General features: G+C 42.7%; 1 protein-coding gene and 1 long non-coding RNA gene across 3 annotated transcripts in view; one reads left to right on the top strand and one right to left on the bottom strand.

The window, feature by feature from the left end:
* PTPN3 (protein tyrosine phosphatase non-receptor type 3) overlaps positions 1–22,146 on the bottom strand; it is a 144,472-nt gene extending 122,326 nt beyond the window's left edge. For both annotated transcript variants that reach the window (XM_023584102.2, XM_023584103.2), the window contains exon 1: positions 22,069–22,146. In XM_023584102.2, coding sequence (XP_023439870.2) covers positions 22,069–22,117 — 49 coding nt within the window. In that variant the 5' untranslated portion in view covers positions 22,118–22,146. The remainder of the gene's footprint in view (positions 1–22,068) is intronic.
* Positions 7,695–13,060, top strand: LOC139439523 (uncharacterized). Its single transcript, XR_011649499.1, has 2 exons — positions 7,695–7,776; positions 9,720–13,060. It is a non-coding gene; the product is annotated as an uncharacterized lncRNA (long non-coding RNA).
* Positions 22,147–27,336: the final 5,190 nt, after the last annotated feature.

Raw genomic sequence — 27,336 nt, 5'->3', positions numbered from 1 at the left:
GAGGGAGAGTGACTACCAGCACAGCAGTGACCCGGGTATGAAAGGAGATGCAAACCCTTCGCCGGCCTCTGGTACCTTGTGGCTTCAATTTCACAGCACCATAGCTTCTTATGTGGTCTGAACCAGGAGTAGCTGCCCCATGACAGTAGCTTCTCCTCCCGCTAGAGGGTAAATGCTAGAGGGTAAATGTGTCGAGGGCAGCCTTCACAGCTCCCTCAAGCTTTCTTTGACTCTGTAGGCAGACCCCAAGGCGCTCCTTTTGCATTTGGATTCCACTCTCAATACACATTTACCACACTATATGCAATGGAGTAAGTCCACTATGCCCCCCGCCCCAGTCTCTGCTCCACCTTCCAACTCTCACATATTTTCTTCTTATCCAAGGAGTCTAGACAGACTCTGGTACTTATCGAACAAACATACGATAAGGGAGTGACTTTGAAACTGGATTGTCTTATTGGTATGCCCAAGTCAGGCTAAATCCCCTGACTTTCTAAGCCAGTGTGTTTTTTTGTTCCACTTGTTTCAGCAGTGTTAAAAAAAATATACATAATAGTAGTAAATATTTCAAATGTCAATTCACATGAAGGGAAAATTCCCCAATAGTGTTATCTAGATGCTGCTCAGGTTTTCTGGGCTTTTATAAACCGTGAGGTCAGCCTTGGTAGTTAATGTTGGGTTCCTGACCCAAACACAGCCTGTGCCAGTTATGAAAAAAAAAGTCAATTTTCCATGGTTTGGATACAGAGATGACCGTGGGAACATGCACAGCTCTGTCTCCAGCGCTGCTGAACTCACAGGTTGAAAAGCCGATCCACCCTGGCTTTCCTGTGCGCCCGCACGGAAATGGGGATGGACAAGGACTGCCAAGCAAGGGGAAATGGAACAAGAGTGAATGGACCTATTCTGCGAGGCCCCGGAGCCAGCCTTGGGACATGGGGCAGAGGACAGTATCGGTCCCATTCGAGAGAGAAAATAGCTTTCTAGCTATGTATTAGGAAACACTGAAGTAATCATGAAAACGGTGCTATATAAGGAAAAAATGTGGACCTACTCAATTCAAAGGGAAAATCCAAAATGTGGAAAAATGCTTAAGAACAGAAATGGGTCATTATAGCACTGGTAATGATTGCTAAAAATATGAAATAAGGGACTGACTGAATACATAATAGCCTGTCCACTGACTATTTTCTAACTCTTAAAATTATTTTACAAGGAGTGTGTAATGACATGGGAAATGCTAATGATATCATTTAAAAGAAGCATGTAAGACCTAAAGCTATATTTAGAGCATAATTTTGTCAAGAATAATACATTTATGCACATTAAAACGTCTGAGAGAAAAATGCACTCAAAGGCTGAGGGGCTACTTCCATGTAAGGATATGACCAGTGATTTAAATTTTCTTCTTGGGATTTTTCAAGTTTTCTACAACCTATACGTAGTACTTCAAAAACCAGAAAGAAAAAAAAAAACCCAAAAACAACAAAAATATGTGGGCAACCAACAGCACATTCAAAATTTTAACTTGGCTCCCAGGTGATCACACGAGACCATTTTTACTTCAGTGTGAGCACAGCACTGACCACCCGGCTCTTCGCAGGAGGTGTAGCCAAGGTGCCCGAGATACTCATGTTCTCCTCTGACAGATTGCCCTGCTCATAGACGTGCTGCGTTCTAGAAACGCCATGATCTGGGATGACCTCGTGTTTTGGGATTCTTTAAGATTCCCATTTTCTTTATTGCCCCCTCTGGTCTTAGAGTAATTTCAGATTATTTGAAGGTAGTGGCTCTCGCACCCCAGCTTTCCAAGAGCTACGCCAAAATGCAAGTGTCTTTAGGGGAGGGACGTTGAGGGTTTTGTTCAGTATTAACATCCCAGGAACGGTGTCCAACACATCGCAAGAAGACCTTGAGAGAGGCTTACTGAATAAATGAACAAAAAGATCTTGGGAGAGTCTTGAAAATAATGGATCCCAAGGCCCCACCTCTGGAGACTCTGATTCAGTAGGTCTGGGTGGGGTCCAGGAAACCGCATGGTCATGAAGCCCCCTCAGTGGCACTGAGGCTGGCGGTCTCTGGACCACCTTTTTACCAAGAGGGCCTTAGGTTATCCTTGTAATCAGAAGAGCCCGATGGACCAATTTCCTAATTACCTGTATATCAACAACATCTGAGAAGCTTGTTGACAAAATTAGTTTCTTGAACTGCTGAATCTGAAAATCTCTGGAGGTAGAACCTTACAATCTGTTTTTAAGAAGCTCCTGTCCACAGACTGGAGAGCATTTGGAAACCATTGGCCCAACCAACACGCTTCTCTGAAAGTCATTTGGCAGCCAAACACACTTTTCTCACTCCCCAGAACAGAGAACACACAGCTCCTTAGTTAAACATTATCACGCTAGCTAACCTTTAAGGCCTTTTGAAAGAAGGTTTTCATTATTCCTGCAAGAAGCATTTGTTAGGGATTTCTTTCAAGTCTAAATTTCGCATCTGTCAAGCAGAGATGTTGGTAACACCTGCCTCCCAAATGCTGTGAGGACTGAAAGGGGTATGGGGAGGGAGGGCGCCTTGAAACTGAAAACACCATGCAAATGCTTCTTAAGCCTTTAATCATAAAGACGTCACGCAGGGGTTTAAAGTGTTTTATCTATTTTTCATTCCACCAAGATTCATTATGAGTTATCTTGTTCTTCTAAGGAAAGGAAAGCCAGGCCTTTGGGACCCTTCCACAAAATGTTTCAAGGATGGAAAACCCTGGATGCATTTCCAGCTCTTTCCTTCGGTACCAGGTGCTGCATGATCTGGGCCCAGCATTGCCTGTTTCTCCCCTGCCCGTCTCCCTCCCCTTCCTCTGGCCTCCCTCCCAAACATTAATGCAGTCTGTTCATTCATCTCTTACACTAGCCCCAGCTTTAGCTAGGTACTGCATCTGGAACGTTCCTTATTCTTGTTAACCCACATCCACCTGGACGTTTCCTGAACCTATAGTGTGTCTTTTTTACCTCTGTGAAATTGGCCAGCCCTTCTTTTGAAGGCCCACTGGACATTTATCCGGGTGCCTGCACCTGGGTATTTAGAGTGTCCCCTACCCAAGTCCAAGCACTTTGAGGGTAGAGACCTGGCCTTATTCAGTGTCTCTAGCCCTGAACTCAGTGCCTGGCACAGAGAAGGAACAGATAGAAAATATTTTTTGAAAGAATGTATGAAAGTCAGGGGACATCTTGGGTGGGTTTCAAGCTTCTGGAGAAAGGTGCTTATGCCTGGCAGAGGTCACATATCTCTGATTCTAATCTCCAGCCCTTGTCTTTTACCCTTTTCTTCTCGGGTTGAGACTTATGAAAACCAGACAACTCACAACAGCTTGCCTGATCTTGAGCTGGTGGGCGTAGCCAGCAGGTTTAGATGAGTTTGACTAAGTGGGCATTATATGTAAGTGTTACATTTGAAGTAAACGGCTAGCTTAAAGGGCCACTTCTCAATTTCTGGTGCCTACTAGATACCTCCACCTGGGTGGCCCACAAGCACTTCAAACTCAGCAAGTCCCAAGTGAACAAGCCTGTTCCATTTACCAGTCTGCCCCAGTGCCCATGCTCCAAGTCCCAAGTCCCAAGACCTCCCTCTCTCTTGTGTTCTAACAAATGACAAGTTCTCTCCATTCTACCCCACAATATTTCTCAAATCCTTTGCAAGCTCCACCCTCAACTTCCGGACCTCCTTATCTCTTACCAAATAGCCTCCCAATTGATCTTCCAGTACCCTCTCTCTCTCTTTTTTTTTCTTGGAATACTGGGAACAGGTCGATTTTACTAAGGCACAGGTTTGAGTGAGTTAATCCTCTGCTCAAAATTGTGCAATGGTCCCCCTTGGCCTGTGTACTGGATAAAGCTTAATCTCCTTAGTCTACACCATATTCGAGGGTAACAAACCTTTCCAGCCAGATGCCAGCTCTTGGAAAGTGTGTATGTGAGGAGGAGATATCAAAGGGCCTTCATTCATTCAACAAATATTGATCAGCACTAGCCATATGCCATGCAAGGTTCTAGGTTCCGGACATACAGTGAAATCCCTGTCTTTATGGAGCTTACAGGTGAGGAGAAGGGAGCCACTGACATCTGCTTCTAAGGTGGTCAGGTAACTAGAACTCTCTCCTGAATAATGAGGAGTATGGTAGACTGCGTTACTGGCCCCATTCTTTCCTCCTCCTTATGTCTATGCTCTTTGCCATGTGATTTTACAGTTCTTCCTACTAGATGTAGATATACCTTCCCGTGATTGACTTTGGGGTTGGCCATGTGACTTGCTTTGACCAATAGGATGTTAGTAGAAGTGATACACTCAGAGGCTTGAAACATGCCTGCATGGTTTAGCTTGTCTCTCTTGCTTTTGTTTCTGCCATAGAAAGGGCATGCCTCAGCTAGACTGCGGGTCCCAAAAGAAAGCAGAATGTGAAGCAGAACCGAACTGAGAATAAATAATTGTTGTTTTAAGACAGAAAACTAGAGTGGTGTGTTAGGCAGCATCACTGGGGAACAGTTGACTGATACAGGGGGCTTTAATTCCATCCTCTATGAGATCTGCTCGAAACTCTTGCTTCAGTGGTGATATTCCAGAGGGACTGGGCTGCTGCAGGGAGGCTTCTTTTACTTCCTGACTTCCATACAAAAACCCCCAGCACCTAAGAAAGCTGAACTTGTCTCTCCCTTGTACTCTGAAAGAGCCTAACTAAGACAATGTTTTCCTAACTATCGCAAGGCCCTTGGGGGGAGGGGTTGTTCTCAATTGCCATACTGGCACACAGCCTAGGACACTCCACTAGTTTAGTTTAGTGAAACATCGGAACTCCTTTCCATATAGCAAATTTAATGAGTCAGTCTGCCCTAGGTCCTCTCTGAGAACATCCTTTCCATGCAAGAGATTGCTATTTTTTTTTTTTTTTTTTTTTTGGTACAGGGGCTAGGGATCGAACTCGGGACCTCGTATGTGGGAAGCTAGTGCTCAACATCAGCTCGCCTGAGTTGGTTTTTTTCGTTTGCTCACTTGCTGTTTGTATTTTTTGTTTGTTTTTAGGAGGCACTGGGAACCAAACCCGGACCTCCCATGTGAGAAGCAAGTGTTCCATCGCTTGAGCCACATCTGCTCCCCAGCAAGAGACTACTACAAATTCAATTTATCTGCCTTCCTTCCCACCCACCTACCCACTCATTGTGACTGGAAGGAACTGTTGAGGCATTGAGATATAAAGTCAAATAAGACATGACTGATCCTTGTCCTTATAGAGATCACAGACCAATGAACTGTCAAGTACACAAGAGCAAGATACTGAGGAGCAGTCTAACCCCGTCTGGTGGTCAGGGAAAACTTCATGGATGAAAGGACTCTTGCAGTGAGTTAAGAAGGAGTTGATCAGGAGTAGGAGGGGGAGGACATTCTGGGAAGAAGGCTGACACAAGTGCACTGAATTTAAGACCCATGGTGGGGGGTGGGGGTGGGAGGGAGTGGGAGGTGGTGGGAAATGAGGTAGAAACTCAGGCATGGCCTGCTGTGAAGGGACTTGTGTGCTACAGTGAGTCTGGACTTTGTCCCAAGGGCAATGGGAAGCATTGCAGGTTTAGGCTGGGGAGTGAGCCCACTTAAAAAAGCCCTCTGGCAGCACTGACTTGGAAATAAATAAGGAAGCACAATAGATCATTACAGTAATAATGGAGAAAATTAAGAGAACCTGGAGTGCTAGTGAAAAACTAGAGAAGGTAAGAGGTTAGAAAGGGAGAAGGCTGAGCTGATAGGCCTGGTGACTGAGGGTGGGTAAGGGAGGGGTCAGGAAAGGCTCCCAGGATTCTGTTTGAGCAACAGGTAAATGGTGATACTATTCACGGAGGTCAGGAGTCTGGGCTGGTGACTAGGAAGAGAAGGTGAGTTCCTTAGGCTCCTGCGGATCAGGAGGGCCTGTGGAGCCTCCAGGTGTCTGTCTCCTAGGCAGCCACACCCCCGGAACTCAGGAGAGATGTGTATTGGGGTAGGTGATGGTTGAAACCTGCCCAGAACGGGGTGCTTGCCAAAGCACTGGAGAGTCATCCCCACATGCTGGGGAGGATTTTTGGAACTGCAGAAGACTCCCCAGGTGACATCTTAAGAGGCTATCCTAAAAAAAACCCAGGCAGGGACCATCATTGTTCACCTTTGTGTCTTCAAGGAGCTCTAAAGGACTCAGACATTAGAACATGCTCAGTGATGTTGGATGAAGAATAAATGAATGAATGAATGAATAAGGTCCCTGGTCCTTTGGATGTCATAGATGGGAACCAATATCATCAAGCGCCATTAACTGAGGCAAGTCTGTAAATACAAATCGAGGTAAATGAGTTCAGAATCACTGTAATTCCATACTTTCCAGAGATGCTTGGCCAGCCTTCCTTATTATACCATCCAAACCATCCATTCTAGATGGTGGCTCTCAAAATTTCATGTGAATTAGAATCACCTGGGGGTCTTCCTGAAAACACAGACTCCCAGGCCCCAACTATAGCAATTTGGATTTAGTAGGCCTGTGTGAAGCTTTGGAAATCAGCTTCTGGAGTGGTTCTGTTGCTGCTGGCATGTGGACCATACTTTGGGAAAAGCCACTTGGCTGGGTAGGTATTTCCCATTGACAAATCCAGATCCGCTCTGCCCTTTGGTTAATTGCTCTGTGCCCAGGGAGGCAGCCTTCTGTGGCTTGAGCCACTGAGTTCCACTTGGGTTCAACCAAGGGGATGCAACAGCAGGAGACGTGTGGGAGAAGAGAGAGGGTGGGCACTGGCCCCCTGGCCCCCTTCCTCCAGACTGTGGTCTGGCAGTGGCTGCTTCTGCTGGCCAGCCCCACGCTCGTGGCTTCAGCTCTCACCAGGTTCTGCACCAGCTCCCTTCCCCTCTTCCCCACCCCTTCAGCCGAGGGGTGGTAACTGCTTTCCACAGAGGCTGGTCTCTGGGTGCTTCCCCAAATTTATCTCTTTCAACACTGCCAAGACCTCTCTAAATGATTCCTTCGTTCCACTCTCTCCAGTTTCTTCTTTGTGCCCTCTGCTTCTTGCTGGGACAGAAAAAGAAACAAAACAAACAAACAAAAAACACTGACTGGAAAGAGCCAGGAATTCTGGGCTCAGGTCAGTTCAGTTCAGTTCAATTCAGCAAACATTTACTGAGCGAGGTCCTCTGTGCCAGGCTCTGTGCCAGGAGCTGGGGATGTAGAAGGGGACGTGGATGCAGTTCTGGCCTGCAGAGTTCACCACTTATTGGAAGGCCAGATCCCCAAGAGACAAAGAGATGCTGGGGTACAGTCAGGGTACCATTGGAGGTGCAGGGAATACCACTGACTCTGCCCTGGGTAGGCAACCGAGGCTTCCTGGAGGAGGTGACAAGTAGAATTTGGGAGGACCAGAGAAAGAACAAATCAGGCAGGGCTGAAAGATGAAGATATGAACGACAGTGTTTGGCTTAGGTGTGGGATTAAGGCTGGAATCTTCATGTCCCTTCTGCTGGGCATGCAGCAGAGTCTTGACCTGTGGGAGGTGCCCTGGGTCGGGTGCTAGTTAGGGCACCTGATCTGTGTGCGCTGGGTGCTTCCCACCGTTTCCCCACTACTGTGATTTGGGCTCCTTTCCCTCAAGGGAAAGTCTAATCCACCAGCTGACAACATCTCCTCTGCCTCCTTTCAGAGAAAAGAAGAAAAGAGGGAGACTGGCAGAAGTAATAAGCCTGGGGAATAGCGAAGTTAAGGCAAGAAGAAAGCTTGGGCTGGTATGTGCAACAAACCTCCCGTTTGGGACTCCTGATTCCATAAACTGTCTTCACTGACTTTAAAGGAGGAGGAGTCTGGCAAACTCCTATTCACATTCAAAAGCCAACAGTTTTTGAATGTAACATTTAAAAGAAAATAAAGAAGAAAAAAATAAAATAAAATAACACAATTCTGTAATTGTAAAAAAAAAAAAAAAAGCCAACTTAGATTTCACTTCCTCTGGGAAGTCTTCCTGGAACCCACTAACAGGGTTCCCTCTCTTTATTCATCTTGTCTCTGGTAATTTATATGATCACCAGACTAGCCCGTTTTACTAGAACCTCCAGGATGGGGTTCTAACCATTGGTTCTCCCCCTCCCCCCCAGGCCCCAGTATTGGGCCCAAGGCACTTTAGGGCATCAGAAAATATTTATTGAACTGCTTTCAAAGGAAGTCTTGCTTCAATGAAATAACTAGTAGTAATAAAATTGATATTATTTGTACTATTTGAGGAATGAAGAAACTGGCCCAGAGGCAGTGAAGGGACTTACTCAAGATCACATAAATGAAAAGGCTGAGCTGGGACACACCTGTTGATTCAAAGAGTGGAGAATATGCGGCTTGACTTCTCCTGTACACGGACACCTCGTGGCATGCTCACCAGCACTGTTTTGGGAGGAGACAGAGAGTAAGAGCCTGGGTGGACCAGTACTCCTACCTGGCCAGGAGCAGCTCAGAACTTTTATTAGTGTCAACTCACTTAATCCTAAAACAGCTTTGGAGGGTACGTGTGTGATCATCACAGGTTAGGAGCCAGAGAATCAAGCAGTTGAGAAATGCACTCACGGTCACCAACGTCATTCAAGAAGAAGATGCAGAGATTGGAATCAAACCCAGATTTATTCCCAAGCCCATACTCAAAACTGTTGCGCTTTTCTCAAGGAACATGGCACCAACCTCAAATGTAGGAGGAAAGCGAATACAAAGCCCAATATGATATTGGTTTGTAAGAAGTTCATAAACACAAACACAGCACAAATGACAAGAGAAGTCCTTCTAGAAAGTTTTTCCTGAATTATACAAATTGAGAGTTTTGGGAAATTTAAAGCATCACGGAATAAATGGCATAGGCCTGGTGTAATGTGCTCACTCTGCTCCTGAGCAGCTGTGCGATCCTGCGCGCATCCCTTCTCCTCTCTGAGCTGCGTCTCTCTCCTCATCACCTTTTTTCCCCAGTTCTGAGGAAGGTGCTGCCTTTTGGCTTGGCAGTGGCAAGCACACAGTCTCGTAGCGCCCTCTATTGCTCAGTGACAGCACTGACAGTGGCCTGGTTTTCTAGCTTGGATCTGCTTTACAGAAAGGTGAGAGGATCTCTTCCACAGCAACCACATGGGAAGTCCACGGTGACATAAAGCAAAAGCTGGTCCAGTCTCAGCCCATCAAAGACACAGAAGTCCTGTTAATCCTACCCACACAGTCTCAATGATTTTCCCAAGAACCTGCTCCTGCGTGCCCGTACACGCCTACTGTCTACAGTCCCACATTGTATGGTAATTGTCCTTTGACACATTTGTCTTTTTAAGCTCAGCGCCTGGTGTTAACTCACCTTTATTCCATTCCCTGTGCCCTTGCAGAGTGTGTGACGTGTAGGTGCTCAGCTCAAGCTTATCGAATGGAGGATGACTGGATAGAAAAATGAAGGAATGAACAAAAGAAGAGATAATAATCTGGGGGAGAGGCTGGGGATTGTGGGGAGGAGGGGGGGCATTCTGTGTTTGGAACCAGTGGACTTCAAGCTCAGCAAGATTCCCAGCTGATCTCACAGTGCACTGGCATCTGTTCAAATTCAAGGTGGGGAGGTGGGTTTTGATGGGCAGGGGGCACAAGGAGGTGCTGCTCAGGGCGTTGGTTACACGGTGTTTGCCTCGTGAAACTGTATTAAGCTGTGCCTTTCCTTTTACAGGTGGAGAACTGAGCCTCAGATTAGACCAAGGTCCGGGAGCCTGTCATTGGCAGAACCAAGATTAGAGAGTTTTCAAAAGGATTCTCTGGGCTTTGGTTACTGTCCAATTTGCCTGAGGTTTAAAGGTGTTTTGGGTTCTTTTTACTCAAAGTATGGATCAGCAGATTCAGCACCATCTAGGAGTTTGCTAGACTCCCAGTGCTTGCATCAGACCAACTGAATCAGAATCTGTGTTTTAATAAGCTTCCTCATGTGCTTTTTAGCCACATTGTAAGTCTGAAAAGCACTGGATTCTGTGACTAGAGTGGACAGCTAGCTGGCTTAAAATTCTGTTCCGATTCCTGCAGGAAAACTGACTGATAGAGGGGAAGAGAAAGCCTAGCTCATATCTTGAGGCCTTCAGTACAGCTGTAGATGAAGGGCCAAATGTGTGGGTCCCTCACCTTCCAGATAATTTAGAAGTCCCGGCCTGATGGAGGACAGTGGCTCATCTTCCAGGCAGCAGATTTGGTGAATGAAGGGATCTTGAATGAAGGGAAACTTCCAGAATCACAGCTGCCAAACCAACCAAAAGCTCCAAATTTCCAACTTTGTAGCTATTAATATTTTTAAAATTGTACAAATTTATATTTATTCATATGAATGATTCTACCCATACTGTTTGAAGTGGTAGTGAAAGTGGTATAATCATACCCGGCTGGTGGCATTGCAAACTGGTGTGGCCTGTTTGGAAAATACTATGGCAATAGGTAGCACCAACTACAAAGTTTATTCCCATGGAGCAAGTAATGCCACTCACGGGAAAAAAAACTAAGGAGATAATTCAACAGAAGTGAAAAGCTATATACCTGAAGATATTGACTGCAGACAAAAATGGAGGTACTAGACAAAAAAGGAATTGTTGAGTAAATTATTATGTGGTGAGCATTCAAAATTCGTTATAATATAATAATATGGTGCGCTCCATCTGCTTGGGGCAATGGTGGCTAAGAGCATGGTCTCTGGGCTGGACTGCCTGGGTTTAAGTTCTGACTGTACCATTTACTGTGTGACGCCGGGCAAGTTTACTGAGCCTCTCTATGCCTCAGTTTCCCCATCTGTGAAATGGGGATAATAACAATACCTACTTCAAAAAGTTGTTGTGAGGATTAAATGAATTAATTTAATCAAATAAAGTTAATTAAAGCACCTAGAATAGTGCCTGGTATAAATTAAGCTCTCTCTATAAATGTGTATTGTTTCTTTATCAGTCAAATTAGATGGCCTGATACCTCCACTCCATCTGACACGAGAGTGCTTTTCTTTTCCCCTCAGGACCCGGCCCCCTGTGGTACGTCCAAGGTCCTGCACATCTTCCCTCTGTCTGAGGAGTCAGCCTGGGTTTTGCAGTCTCAAGGAGAGAAAAAGGGAGAATTTGCTCAATTGCCTGAGCGTTCCATTCGTTAGGGCTCTGGCTGCTGTCATTGTGTGCCTCCTGAGGCAGGTGGTCCAGGGGCCCTTTTCTAGTTTTCAACTGTGGTAGCTCCACCTCATAGACTCCCAGCTCTTTAGCCCCACACAAATACACGTGTGCACACACAGGCACACACGCAGTTACTCTCCCCAAGCCACTCCTCCAGGGAGCTGAGCCCTGGTTGCTGAGCGTGAAGGAAGCCCCTGCTTTCCCCTCCCAATTCCACGGTCAGTTTGCCTCTACTGCCTTCGAATGCCATTCCTTTCATTAGCCAGCCCTGCCTGGTTTCAGTAATAACTGCTCGCATTAATTGCAAGCCTAGAATGTGCCAGACATTTTGCTGTTGCAGCTTTAAAAACATGGATTCTCAGAATGAGCTTATAAGGTAGGTACTATTTTTTTTTTGTTAAAAATTTTATTGAGTTGAAATTTACCATTTAAAAGCAAGCAATTCGGTGGCATTTAGTACATTCACAATGCTGTGCAAACACCACCTCTATCTAGTTCCAAAATATTTCCACCACTCCAGAGTAAAACTTTTCCCATTAAGCTGTTGCTCCCCATTTCCCTCCCCCCTCACCCCCCAGCTCCTGGCAACCACCAATTTGTGATCTGCCTCTATGGATTTATCTTTTCTAGACATTTCATATTAATGGAATCCTACACTATGTGACCTTTTGTGTTTGTCTTCATTCGCTTAGCATAATGTTTTGGAGGTTCAACTATGTTGTATATGTATTAGTACTTCATTCCTTTTTATGGATGAATAATATTCCATTGTATGGATAAACCACAGGTTGTTATCCATTCTTCCGTTGATGGACATTTGGGCTGTCTCCACCTTTTCGTAATTGCACATAGTGCTGCTATATGAACACATTGCATATACAGGTACTTTTTGGGTACCTGTTTTTCAATTCTTTTGGGTACATACTTAGTAGAATGGCAGGGTCATATGATAATTTGATGTTTAACTTTTTGAGGAAATAAGAAACTATTTTCCATAGCAACTAGTACATTTTGCATTCCCACTAGCAATGTCTGAGGGTTCCAATTTGTCCACTTTCTTGTTAACACTTATTATTCTGATTTTTGTTTGTTTGTTTGTAATCATTCTAGTGGGTGTGAAGTGGCATCTTGTGGTTTTGATTTGCATTTGCCTAGTAACTTAGGAGGACGAGCATCTATTCATGTGTGTTGGCCATTTGTATATCTTCTTTGAAGAAATGTCTATTCAATTCCTTTGCCCATTTTTAAATTGAGTTGTTTGTCTTTTTGTTATTGAGTTGTAAGAGTTCTTTATATATTCTTGATATTAGACCCTTATTAGATATATTACTTGCAACCATTTTCTCCCATTTTGTAGGTTGTCTTTTTACTTTTTTGATAATGTTCTTCGATGCACAAATGTTTTTAACTTTGATGAGTCGAATTTATCTTTTTTTCTTTTGTTGCTCATTCTTTTGGTGCCATATCTAAGAATCCAAGATCATGAAGATCTACCCTTATATTTTATGGTTTCAGCTCTTATAACTAGTTTGTTGATTAATTTTTGAATTAATTTTTATATAAGGCTTTTGGGAGGATAGGAGATAAATACAATTTTTCCTTTTTTACAACTAGAGCTTCTGAAGTTCACATATGTTAAGTAATTTGCTCAAGATCTACAGTTTGAAAATGAAAATTCTAAAATTTTTAACCCAGGCTTGTGTAAGTTTAAAGTCCACACTCAGAAACACTACCCTCTATTTAAGGATATAATCTATGTAAGGATTTAATGAAGAATTTTGTAACAAATGGTAACTAAAAGAAAGTAAAATTGCTTCATTGCCATAAATATAGTTTATTGCAATAAAAATATGTTTACTATTAGACAAAGCCCTGAAAACAGTTTCTGTGATTTTTCTTTTCAAGTAATTTCCTTTGTTGATGAGATTTTAAAATGCTGTCTCTCTCCCTGCAAACATGATTTCCTTTGGCTCAATGGTTTTCAACCCAGGTTGCACATTAGAATTAACTAGAGGAGTTTTTCAAAGATACCCAATGCTGGGATCCATCCCAGATGAAGCAAACCAGCATGTCTGGGGATTGATTCCAGGCAGTGGTATTTTAAAAGGGTATTTCCAATGATTTTAGTGGGCGACCAGGATTGGGGAACTACTTAATAGAATTCTCTTCATAAAGAAACCTCACATCCCACTCTTCCTTTTCTGGAGACTCTAGATGACTTATAGTCTGCAACATCATGCTAATTAACGTAAGCTTTTCCCACCAGGAAGGGGCTGGTGATATGACCTTTTTTTCCCAATCCTTATTGTAAAGGGGAAAGCAAGCAAATATTTTGGAGTGATGGAAATATTCTACATCTTGATTGTGGTGGTAGTTATTTGACTGGATGTATTTGCTAAAACTCATTAAACTGTACACTTATAATTGGTGAATTTTTTTGTATATAAATTATACTTCCTTAACATGAGCTTTGAAAAGTTATGGAAGGAAGAAATAAAACATTATTATTCATGTATTATATGATTGAATATGAAGAAAATCTAATATAATCTATGAAATTAAATTAACAAGTAAATTTAGTGAGGGAGCTGAACACAAGGTCAATATATAAAACTCATAGGTACTTCTACATACTAGCCACAGTTAGAAAATAAACATTTAAAAATAGTGTTTACAATAACAACAAAATCACAAAATATCTAGGAACAAATCTAATGAAAGATTTGTAAGACCAGTACACTGAAAACCATGCAGCATTACTGACAGAAACAAAAGCAAATGAAAATAAATTGAGGGCTAAGCCATATTCATGGATTGAAAAGACAATATTGGTGATACATCAGTTTCCCATTTACTGAGGTACAGGTTTAATGCAAACTTAATAAAAATTCAGGGAAGTTCTTTTTAGTGGACATGGGCAAGTTTATTCTAAAATTTATATGGAAGCAAATGTCCTAGAAAAGCCCATGCGATCTTGAAGATGAACAAAGCTGAGGGCTTCCACTGCCGGATATACTCTTACTGTAAAGTTATAGTAATTAAGGCAGTGTGGTGCATGGATAAACAAATAGACCTATGAAATAAAATAGAGAATCCAGCAACAATCCTACATGGCCAATCCTATATAGCCACTTGATTTATGACAAATATTCTATTAAAAGTTAGTGGAGAAAACATCAACTTTTCAATAAATGCTGCTGGGCAATTGAATATACATAAAAGGGAAAAAAAGGAAAGAAAGAAAACTGGATCTTTCACACCATATTAATTCACAATGGATTATAGATATAAATGTGAAAGGTGAAAGAATGTAAATACTAAAAGAAAATATAGCAGAATATCTTCGTTATCTTGGAATAGGCAAAGATTTCTTAAGCAGAACACACAAAAAAAGTACTAACCATAAAAGAAAAGATTGATAAATTGAGCTTTATTTTAAAAAAAGAACTTCTGTTTATCAAAGGCACAAGTAAGAGAGTGAAAAAAGCAAGCCAAGACTGGGAGAGAATATCTGCACCACATATATGTTCAGCAAAGTATAGATAAAGAACTCTCCCAAATTGACAAGAGAAAGTCTTTTAAAATTAGGCTAAAGACTGTAAAGATTACCTCAGAAAGGAGGATATCTTCCTTTGGATATTGATTTGCTCAATGTCACTAATGCAAATTAAAACCGCACTAGATATGCCCTTCCCCTTGCTGTACTTAGAGAAACTATTAATACTTAGTGTAGGCAAGGATAGGGGGCAACTGGAATTCATACATTGATGGTGGGAGTATAAATTGGTACAGTTATTTGGAAGAGTGACAGTATTTACTGAAGTTAAACGTAAGTAAATCTTATGTCCAAACAATACTACTTAGGTATCTAGCCAAGAATACCCAAGACAAATGACTATTGTGTTCTCCAAAATATTTTTATATGGCTATACATACCAGCATCATTTAACATAGTCAAAATGGAGACTTTAATGATAGGATGAATAAATAAGTTGTGATGTATTCATATAATGGAGTACTACACATTAATGAAAAAGTATAAACATCTGCTACTTGAAGGATGACTCTCACAGGCATGAGGTTGAACAAAAGAAGGAAGGCACAAAAATATGTAATGTCTGATTCCATTTGTTTGAGGTTCATAAGAGGTAAAACAAATCTCTGGTGTTAAAAGGCAGAATAATGGTCACCTTTGGTGGTTATGGACTGGGAAAGGAGTCTTCTGGAATTGTGGCTGTATCTTTTATTTTGATCTGGGTGGTGATTTCAAGGGTATATACACATGTAAAAATTTACTGAGCTGTGCACTTAATATTGGTACACTTTTCTATGTATATATGTTATGCCTTTTAAAAAAGCCAAATCTATGGATATATATATATGTATAACAGTCTTCCTTTTTAAAAAAAGATTTATTTATTTTTCCGCCCTCCCCTCCCCCCACCCTGCTATTTTTGCTGTCTGTGTCCATTCACTGTGTGATCTTCTGTATCTATTTCTCTTTTTGTCTTGTCTTCTCATCTCTCTCCTCTAGGATTCACTGGGATTCGATCCTGCGGACCTCTGATGTGGAGAGCTGTTCCCTGTCAATTGTGCCACCTCAGTTCCTGGTCTCTGCTGCGCTTCACCTTGACTCTCCCCTTTGTCTCTTCTGTTGCTTCATCATTTCGCTGCGTGACTCACTTGCGTGGGCACGGCTGACCACGTGGGCACGGCTGACCGCATGGGCACTGGCTCACAGTGCAGGCATGCTTTCTCTTCTTCTTTTTCACCAGGAGGCCCCAGGGATCAAATCTGGGTCCTCCAGTATGGTAGGCAGAAGCCCTGTCACTTTAAGCCACATTCATTTCCCGTTAACAGTCTCTTTTCCTCTTCATTTTTTTCCCTCTTCCTTCTCTTCTTCCTCCTTCTTCCTTTTGTGTGTGTTTTCAATATCCTCTACAATCTGTCTGTGGCTATTAGTTATACATACTTTTACACCTTTTTGTTTTATTAATTCTACTTCCTTGCCTGCTAATTCTCTTTCGTGACACTAATGCTCTTCTGGTCTGTTGCTGGCTTTCCTCAAATATTTGGCAAATCTTGGTTTTCTACTCATTTTTTACTTTAAAAATCTCAGTTAAATATGTGGATGGTTGTCATATGGTTCAAGTAGCTGCTTCCCATTGTTTGGGGGTGGTGGTGGATAGGCTGTGTGCTGATGGCGGTCCTCAGGTGTGGAGTCCTTGTCCTTCCTTCGCTTTTTTTAGGAACCCGGGGTTTTACCCTACTTCTGGCTGCAGTATCTATACTCAGTGCTTCCACCCGGAAAAGAGGCTGCTGGCATCCTCTCACCAGGGGAGAACGAGGGGGAAGAACAGACAGGTTGAGCTCCTTCAGGTGATTCTCAAAGCGTGGTCCCTGCACCAGCAGTATTAACATCTCCTGGGAACTTATTAGGGATGCAAATTCTCAGGCTCCATCCCAACCCAAATGAATCAGAAACTCGGGTGGAGCGGGCTAATCTGTGTTGTAACAAAAGCCCTCCAGGTGACACGAATGCCTGGTAAAGTTTGAGACACTCTTCTCTAGAGTGCCCCAATTAATGTTCCAGACAATCGCTCTCCTCCTTTCTCCATGATCCTTTTTCACAGCAGGGACTCTTGTAAGTATTTCAAGCTGAGGTTTCTCCATTCCTGTTTCTCTTGCAGCCTAATCCCATCTGCTTTCCATCATTCAGAAATTCCTTAGTTTCTGGTGGGTTGGTAGTACTCATTCTTGCTTTCCGTTGTTCTAATGGACTTTTTTTTTTCCTTTTTAAAAAACGTTTTTTTTTTCATTCTGTCATTAAATGGAAATTTGGGTGGAAAATTGATGTCAGTTGATGCAAGTGCTCTGTGTGCAATCTTGATCTAATCTCTAACAGCAGTTTCCAATTGTCTGTTATTTCCCCCACTCCCACCTTGTCACCATCCTTAGCATAAATAAAACCTGACAATTTTGCTGGGAATTCAGAGCGAAGACACAGCTATTCTGATGAAAGGCTAAAGGATGCTGGACTGAGGTCAGAAATCTGAATGCCCCTGCCATAAGCCCTGATCACTCTGAAAGAGATCGGGGAGTAGTGGAATAGGCAGTTTCTGGAATCATGTGGAGCGAGCTCACAATGTGATATCTCTGCCATTGCTAGCTGGGTGGCCTTGGGCAAGTTCCATAATTTCTTTGGGCTTCAGTTTTTATTTTATTTTATTTTTTAAATTTGTAAAATGGGGATAATAATATCTACCTACTGGAGGTATAGTTATGAGCATGAGAGAACACATAGAAATGTCTGGCTCGTAGACATCGGGAACTCTGTTATTCCCGATTGCCGCCCAATACATCTCCTCTGCAGCACCCCTGGTCTGTGAGCATCTCCAAGGCTGGGATGGCTCATCACCCCTGGATCCTGACCCTGGCACATGGTAGGCATTTGATGAGTGAATGACTTGGAAGGTAAGAAAAAAAAACACATTCCTTTGCAGCCTGCTGCATAGTCACATCACTGTCATGGCACACAGGTTTGAAGTTGTGAGTCTGACAGCTCACTTGGAATGCATTCTTGCTGTTTGAATGTATTTCTTTCCATGTTATGGACCCAAATGATGCCCAATGTCTCCCTCCTCTTCACTGCTGCTGTTACTTTTTACTTTCCCAGTACAGTGGGTTGAATTATGTACCCCAATTTAGATATGTTCTTAATCTTTTTTCTTTTCAATTTGTTTTATTTTATTTTTATTTTTTCCTTCTCCTCCCCCTCCCCTGGCCCCGCCCTGCTGTTTTTGTTGTCTGTGTCCATTTGCTGTGTGATCTTCTGTATCTGTATCTCTTTTTTGTCTTCTCATCGTTCTCCTCTAGGATTCACTGGGATTCGATCCTGGCGACCTCTGATGTGGAGAGAGGTTCCCTGACAATTGTGCCACCTCAGTTCCTGGTCTCTGTTGCACTTCACCTTGACTGTCCTCTTTGTCTGTCTTTTGTTGTGACTCATTGGCATGGGCAGTCGGCTCACCATGCAGGCACTTGGCTCTCTGAGTGGGCACTCAGCTCACTGTGTGGGCACTTGGCTCACCACACAGGCACTGGCTCGCTGCACAGGCACACTTTTTCTTCTTCTTTTTCACCACGAGGACCCAGGGATCGAACCAGGGTCCTCCCATATGGTAGGCAGAGGCCCTATCACCTGAGCCACTTCCACTTCCCGTGGTCTTAATCTGCATTCCTGTGGGTGTGAATTTATTTTAAATAGGACCCCTTGAAGATGTTAGTTTTAGTTACGGTGTGGCCCAACCAAATGACCCTGGGTCTTAATCCAGATTACTGGAAACTTTACGATGAGTACCAAGAAGTCACAGAAGCAAGAAAGGAGAGGATTGTAACTAAAGGTTAGGAATTGACAAATAATTATGATTAGAAAATCATTATATAGATGCCTTTATATTATGAAATAGCAAAAGGTTGATATCTGCAATGGCTAAAACTGGTTGGATTTAGCCTAGACCCACTCTTGTGATGGTCATTCTAAACAGGTCTTAGCCCTGTTTATGGTTACTCTACACTTAGCCTCACCCTTGTGTACTTACCATAGTGATGGAAACTCTAGAGTGAACTTACCCTTGTTTATGGTTATTTCAGAACTCACCCTTGTGTATACTTGCCATTGTGATGGTAACCACTCTATCCTCCCCTGGTTGAATCATAAAAACTCTTGCTCCCCTGGTTTGGGGAAAGCAGATTTGAAACATCCCAATCTCCTGTCCTTCTGCAGGCATTACTAAACCTGCTTGTTCTTATGAACACACCAGTATGGACTCCAATTCATCTGCTCTGGGCAAGAACCCAGAGGGACCCCTATAGGGTTTTCTTCAGGACATTGACATGTGACAGAGGCAGAGATACAAGCCAAGGAGCCAGCATCAGAATGCTGCCAGAAAGCCTTTGAAATTGTGAGATAATCACCTCTCATTGCTTAAGCCAACCCATGAGTGGTATTTGTGATAGCCGCTCGGTAAACTAATCCTGCATCTACAAGGGACTTTTGATAAGGATTTGGGTGGACTTGAAAGCTGGGTGTCCAATGTTCCCGTTTTAGCTCTTAAAATTCCATGTCCTGGGAAACCCCTCAGTCCTGGATACAGTGGAATAGTTGGTCACCCTAGGAAGACAAGGGGAAGAGGACTGGTGGATACAATGATAGAAGATAGAGGTCTTTTGAATTACCTCTAAAGTTTGTTTTCTTAAGTTCCGTATGGTTCTGATAGATTTGCCTTGAATTTAGATGAGTACAGAGCAAGTCAGATTTTCACTCTGGTTTCATCAAATTTCTTTTCCTTGTACGAAGTAAGCCCATTGGCTTTTCAGAAAAAAAGTTAAGGTGCTCGGTATTTCTTGAAATGCTACAAGGGTCAAAATTGAGACTTAAGAAAGTAAATGTATTAATTTTGAAACATAGCTCCTTTTCTAAATCTATTTTTGGATTGCAATTTGCTCTCTGAAAAAACAGGCTTTCTTCTTTGGGGAAGAATTTGTTCAAAGACAAGTCTTTATGAGTAATCTTCAGAGCAAGAGGCAGCAGGTTAATTTTACTTTAAACACTCTGCTAGATGCCAAAGCTGGTAGGATGTGCAAAAATATGGGTTTAAGCTTTTTTTTAAAAATAGTTCTTGAAAAAGTTGTGGCTAATATTTTTCATCCTGGGTAATATTTCTGAATTCAAATAAGATGACTACAATTACTTAACTGAAACATGATCAGGCAGGGATTTTATATCTTGGTACATTCTTCAGGATTTCCCACCTGGCCAGCAGACTCTGTGTGTTTGGTTTCCAAGGGCCCAGACCTACAGCTGGTGGCCCACTCAAGATGTCCAGTCAAAAACATAGATCTGATCAAGTCATCCTCCTGCTTAGAGACTCTTATAGGCTCTCCGACTTCTCCCAGAATAAGATCCAAAGATGTTCCAGGCTTGCACGAGCAGATCCTCAATTGATGCTACAACCTTATTTTCTGGCGCCTTAATAGCATCTACAGAGCCTCCATTTCCTTTTTCTCTTTTGCTCCATAATATGGTATATTTTTAAAAAATCTTATCATGGTACAATTATAAGAAGGCTTCAGTTATAAGAGGTTGCATATATATCTGAGGACAGGAATTGTGTCTTACTCACCTGGGGATCTCCAGAACCTGGGCTGCATAGGAAAGGTGCTCTATTAACATTTGTGGAATATGGTTAACTATAGAGGCGTTACATAGAGCCCTATCCTCTAGGACTCTGTGGCGTGTGATGTAAGGCCTTAGAATATGAGATGAGCTAAGTCAAGGTAGGAGGTGGGTGAGGTGAAGTAGACCCTACCAACTGCTTTGGAAAATGGGAAAAGAAGACGGGTATGATGGAGCTAGTTATCCATAGCCCTGGCTTCTCTTGCTGATCTGCCTTTAACATATTCATTATAATTTTCTGGGAAATTAAATGCCCCTCCCTGTCAAATGAAAAAGGGGACTATTTTAGTGATAGTCACGTTTTTGTTTTTTAAGCAGTGGAAACTTTTTTTTTTTTAACGAAATCGTAGGTGAAAGCCAGGTGTGGTTGGAGTGTATGTTTGAGGGGAGAGAGATTGTGGGGGCAGGAAAGCAGTGTGGGGCAGGGCACAGACCTGGCCTGACACCCTCTCTCCTTATAGCCCCAAGGTCTTTGTCAGGACCACAAGACTCCAAGGTTCTGGAACATTCTGAGCCTCCCGCTGAATAGCTCTGAAAGGCCTGTGTTCTCTAAAGGTTAAGAAAGCATCAACAAACTGAAGCACACATTATTCCACGAGAAAGGATACTTTTCCCAAGCAATAGAGGGGACATTAAGGATTTAGGTGTCCATTTAATAGGATGAGAAACAAAAGATTTTTTTGGAAAATTATTTTACTTGGCTAAAAATGGTGTCCCTAACTTCCAGCCTAGTTTAACTGCCCCCTTCTCACCTCCTCATACTGAAAAAGAAAAGATGTTGCAGATAGATTCTGTGAACGGAGTGTCAAACATTTTTACTTTCCTAAACACATGGATTCCTGCACTGTGAGAACATTTCCTCTGAAAACGTCCTGCCCCTTATGAAAGCTGAACGTGTGAATTGGCAGGCCCAGTCTTGTCCTTATGCTCTGGATTTCCTTTTCATTCTTTCTCTTTCTCTCTGTCCCGGTGAAATGTCTTGAAAACATGACTTTTACGCCCCACCCTCATGCTGACTCAGGTTTGTTCTGAATTAGTGTGCAAAACCGGGGGTTTGCGGAGTCCCCCAGACCATTTCCTGATAAGCCAATGGCATCAGCAAGCCTTATTTGTTCCTCGACAACGATCACTGCAGACGCTTGGCTTGCTTTTGACCTGCTCAATTCTTTATTTCCGCCAAAGCTCATTTAGGCAACACTCCAGAAAATACACTCCCTTAACCTCAACGTCTCTTATATTTATTCAGGTGGAGAGACAGAAATTATTGGGGCAATGAGACTGAAGATTGTTTACAGATGTCTGAATTAGCCAAGAAACACACTGTTCTTATCATCAACATTCCTATTTGCTGTCATAGAAACATGATTTAAACCGTAATAATGACAAATATTCATATTTTACTTGTAACGCTCTCATTCATGTTTTGTGAATCTCTTTTTGAAATTTTAGAGCTTCTTTTAAAAAAAAGAGAGTTCCTGGACAATGGCTACCCTTTTGGGTGTGAGCCCTATTAGAAAACTAGAAAAGAAATGCAGTTTTAATATCCTTGTGACTTGACTTGCTTTACATTCGCTTTCCTTTCAACATGGGCAAAAATATAAACACCGTAATATTTTCATTTCTTTGAATGCATTTTTAAGGGAACTTACAGTTTTCCGGAGGATGGCCACATGTTGATAATCCCTCTTGCTCCACCATGTTGCTGTTGGACTACTGGAGAATTAAACACTGAATCCTTCAAATAGCACTTCAAAAATGGTTTAGAAAAGCTCAAGTCTGTCTTGTAAACCACAGGACTTGTCTCAGGAATCTTGCCTCGATCGGCTTCCAAAGTATAATGCATCATGATTATTTTCCTCTGGGGAAACCTGTGAAACAGGTCTTTGAACTCCATTTATTGTGTCAGAGTTTTAATTGATTCTTTACCATGGCTATCCACCCCATAATAGCAGTGGTGAGCACAGAACACGTTTTACAGGAATAGTCATCTGAGCTTAATTTGTTGTTGCATAGCAGGCAGACTTTTCACAATGAAATCAAATCTGCTTCATGCCCTGGGAATTTCATCCCAATGGAGTGTGTTCTGCCGATATTGGGAGTATAATCCTCAATATCCTCCAATTAGCACTCATGTGGTTCCAGGGAAAACGTAGTCACTGATCCTTGCCATTTCTAGAAACACATTTTGGTTGAGAAGAGGGTAACGGCAGAACTCTTTGATCTTTGAGATCTTTGAACTACTTTTCTCTAGTTCCTTGTATCACAAATCAGGGGTGATCTGGATGCCCTCATTATAATCCCATATAAAGCACCTTTGAGTATGTTATCTCATTTGAGCACCATAAGAGCATTTTAAGGAGGTCAGGGCCGTTATCATCATCCCATTTTACAGGTGATGAGGCTGAGACCCAAAGAGACCCACCAACTACCCAAGGAACGCCAGGCAATAAGTGACCAAGCAAGGACTAGAAAGCAAACACTCTTTTCAGTAATTACCGTCTTGCTTGGAAATCATGACTGCTTTGCTGAGAGCCCCCGCTCTCACTCACTCACTCATTCATTCATTCAACAAATATTTATAATGAGTATGAATTTTCAGGCTCAAAATTCAGATCTGCAAAAATGAAGGTAGTTAATTTTCTGTAACTTCAATCAAATTCGCTCTTGGTCCCTCACTCCTCCTGGTGGCAGAAACATAGAAAAACAATTCCAGGGTTTCTCAGCCAGTGTAGGGATTCCTCTACCTCCTTTTCTCCCCAAGGTTGTGTGTATGTTCAAGCCATTGTGTGTGTACATGTGTGTGAGTACATGCATGTATGTGTGTGTGGGGGTAGGTGTGGGAGAGTAATGGGAAGGAGATAGAGCAGGCAGCTGGCCTTCAGGGGTCTTCTTTTCACGCTAACTGCTGTTGGAATGTGTGGCCTCTGAACATGGCTCCGTGAGGAGTTCAGTTGTCAATAACCCTTCTTGCTAAAAAGCTCCTTAAGAGGGAAGCGGATTTGGCCCAGTGGATAGGGCATCTGTCTACCACATGGGAGGTCCACAGTTCAAACCTTGGGCCTCCTTGACCCGTGTGGAGCTGGCCGACGTGCAGTGCTGATGCGCGCAAGGAGTGCCCTGCCACGCAAGGGTGTCCCCTGCGTAGGGGAGCCCCACGTGCAAGGAGTGTGCCCTGTAAGGAGAGCCGCCTAGTACAAAAGAAAAGTTCAGCCTGCCCAGGAATGGCGCTGCACACACGGAGAGCTGACACACAAGATGACGCAACAAAAAGAAACACAGATTCCCGTGCCGCTGACAATAACAGAAGTGGACAAAGAAGAACACGCAACAAATGGACACAGAGAGCAGACAAGGGGGAAGGGGGAAGGGGAGAGAAATAAATAATAAATAAATAAATAAATAAAATAAATCAATACATCTTAAAAAAAAATGTTGTCCTTGAGGTTTGTTTTTTTAATTCATTATCTCTAGGATCTGCAGAACTGCCAGCTCACTTCTTTCAGCTAGCTTCTGCTCTTCCTTGTGGGTGTGGGAGATATTTGGCTGCTCGCTTGAGGTACTCCAGAGAGTTTTGGGGGAATTCCATAGGGCTATCTCAGGCCCTCTCCATCTCGCCTTGTCTAACAACAATTTAATTCTGAAGCTGCTCTTGCTCACTCGACTCTGTGTGGCGTGGGGGAGGGAGACCATTTCCCCACAGCGTCACTCCTGGGTAGGCTGCACTTTCTTTCACGCTGGGCGGCTTTCCATACAGGGCACACTCCTTGTACGTGGGGCTCCCCTACGCAGGGGACACCCCTGCGTGGCACAGCACTCCTTGCGTGCATCAGCACTGCGCATGGGCCAGCTCCACACGGGTCAAGGAGGCCTGGCGTTTGAACCGCAGACCTCCCATGTGGTAGGCAGATGTCCTATCCATTGGGCCAAGTCCTCTTCCCTCTTTGGTATTTAGTAGTTTCGTTACGATACACCTGAGCATGGTTTTCTTTGAGTTTATCTTGTTTGGGTTTACTGAGTTTCTTAAATCTGTAAATTTATGCCTTTCACTAAATTGTGGATTATATTGGTCATTATTTCTTCAAAAAGAGCACCAGTCTCTTTTCTTGTTCTGGGACTCCAATGACATGAATGTTAAACCTTTTGATATTGTTCTACAAGTCCTGATGATTCTGTTCATGGTTTTTCAATCTTTATTCCTTCTATTATTCTGATTGAGTAATTTCTACTAACCTATTGTCAAGGTCACTGACTCTTTCCTCTGTTCTGTCATCTCCATTCTGGTATTAAGTCCACCAAATGAGTTTTTTATTTTCATCAATATATTTTTCAGTTATAAAATTTTGATTTGGTTCTTTTTGTAGTTTCTATTTCTCTGCTAACTTCTACCTTTCCATTCATTTCAAGAGTGTTCACCTCATTTCCTGAATTATGGTTATGATAGCTGTGTTTTACATCTTTAATGATATAACATCTGAGTCATCTAAGAGTTGGCATCTGTTGGTAGACTTTTCTTTGAGAATTGGTCACCTTTTCCTTCTTCATATGCCGAGTATTTTGGATTATATCCTGGACATTTAAAATATGTCGTAAGATTCTGAGTTCTATTAAAATCCTTTGGAAAATGTGGATTTTTATGTTTTAGCAGGCAATCAACCCCATTAGGTTCAGATCGAACGTTCTGTCTTCCCTTCTGGGGTGGTTGTTCCAATGTTAGTTTGGTTTTCAAAACTTGAGCTCTGGTGGTTTGGGTCTATCCCCGGCTTGTGCCACTTAAAGGCTAATTTAAGACTTGGGGGCGATTTAAGTTGTGATTCAGTTCTCAAAGCCTTTGCTCTTTGCATTGAGTCTGTCGTGTGTGTGCACAGGGCAGGGGTGAGTTTGGGATTTCCGCAGGTTTATGCACAGAATTAGGAGGTTCCTTTCTCTGCTCTCTGTTCTCCATGATTCCTTCCTATGCTCCAGCCTGCAGAGGACCCTTTTCTTGACCCTCTGGCCAGAAAGACAGGGTTTTTCCACGGAGTTTTCTCTTCTGGCTTGCAGCACAGCTCCATGACTGACACCCGCCCTCAGGACAAAGAAGGGAGAGCAAAAAAGAAAAAGAGAAAACAGGGATTCCTCCCACACTCTTTGGGCCTCAGAGGCCTCTTTTTCCACTTCCTCTGGCCAGAAAAGCCGTTTCTATTGGCATTGCAGTTGCCTGCCCCTCTACCACCAGCAGCACGACTGGGGCTTGTCCTCGGATCAGAGCACGGGGCAAACGGGGGAACCTAGGAACCTCAACTCTGTATGCGTTTTGGCTCCCATTCCCTATCTTCTTTTGTTTACTTTTCAGAGTCTTTAGGAAGTTGCTTAATGTATTTTTTCCATAGTTTTAAGTTGTAATTAGAGGGAGAAATAGGCTGTAGTGGACTTCTTCCATCTCGCCTGGGTCCAGAAGTCCTTCTAATGCACCCCCCTTTAATTACGGTAAAATAGATGTGAAAAAAATGACCATTTAATCATTTTCAGTGTACAATTCAGTGGTATTAAATACATTCACAATGTTGTATAACCGCCACTGCTGTGTCCAGAACTTTCCCAGCATCTAATGCTTTTGAATTTATTTTTTATTTTTATAGAAGCTTTAAATTATATAAATGTTAGATCAAAATAAACCCCACCCCTTTCCCTCCCCCTCCCAGACTTTTCCCCATTAACATCTTAAATTAGCGTGGTACGTTTGTTACAGCTGATGAACACGTATTGAAGCATTGCTACTAACCATGGTCTATAGTTTACATTATGGTTTACACTTTGTTTTTCGTTTTTTTTTAAAAAAAGATTTATTTATTTATTTCTCTCCCCTTCCCCCCACCCTGGTTGTCTGTTCTTGTGTCTATTTGCTGTGTCTTCTTCTTTGTCTGCTTCTGTTGTTATCAGCAGCATGGGAATCTGTGTTTTTTTTTTGCTGCGTCTTCCTGCTGCGTCAGCTCTCCGTGTGTGCGGCGCCATTCCTGGGCAGGCTGCACTTTCTTTCGCACTGGGCAGCTCTCTTTATGGGGCACACTCCTTGGGCGTGGGGCTCCCCTACATGGGGGACACCCCTGCGTGGCAGGGCACTCCTTGCGCGCATCAGCACTGCACATGGCCAGCTCCACATGGGTCAAGGAGGCCCGGGTTTGAACCGCAGACCTCCCATATGGTAGACGGACGCCCTAACCACTGGGCCAAGTCTGCTTCCCTGGTTTACACTTCGTACTGCACAATTTTATACATTTTGACAAAATGTATATGTAATACTTTTTAAAGTTTCATCTTTTTACTTTTAAATCTTTGATCCTTCTGGAATTTATTCTGATGTAAGGAGTAATGTATGTAACATTATTATTATTTATTATTATTATTTTATTTATTACAGGAAATTTTTGGTAGGGAATAAGTCAGAAGCCTTATGGAAAGAGCATGGGATTTGAAATTAGACCAGTCTGGGTCAAGTGACTCCACTTGTAACTTTGGGCATAACTTGCCCTAATCTCAGTTGCCTCATCATTATAGTGGAAATGATAATAATATTTGCCTCATGGAGATGCTGTATTAAATGAAATGATGCTAATAAAGAATTTTGCACAGTGACTGGCACGTAGGGCATAATAAATGCTGGTTATTGTTGTCAGAATGATGGGGATAATTACTGTTGCTATGATATGTAATGAGTTAACACACTTGTGAGTCAGTGCAGTGAAGGCTTTGCAGGATGTTACTTAGCCCCAGTCCACACTTCAAACTGGCCAGAAAGCTGCTCTGTATCCCAGCCTGTGAGGCCTGAATCAATAAGATGGGTTTGAATGGGTAGGATTAGGAAAGTGACTGGGAAATGGAAACTGTCCTAGGAAACATCAGGCATACCTTCCTCAGTTATTTAGATGAGGGAAATGAAG

Source organism: Dasypus novemcinctus, chromosome 8 (assembly GCF_030445035.2).
Source record: "Dasypus novemcinctus isolate mDasNov1 chromosome 8, mDasNov1.1.hap2, whole genome shotgun sequence".
Classification (NCBI taxonomy): Eukaryota; Metazoa; Chordata; class Mammalia; order Cingulata; family Dasypodidae; genus Dasypus; species Dasypus novemcinctus.
The sequence above is the reverse complement of the archived record's forward strand: the minus strand, read 5'-3'. Positions and strand labels throughout refer to the sequence as shown.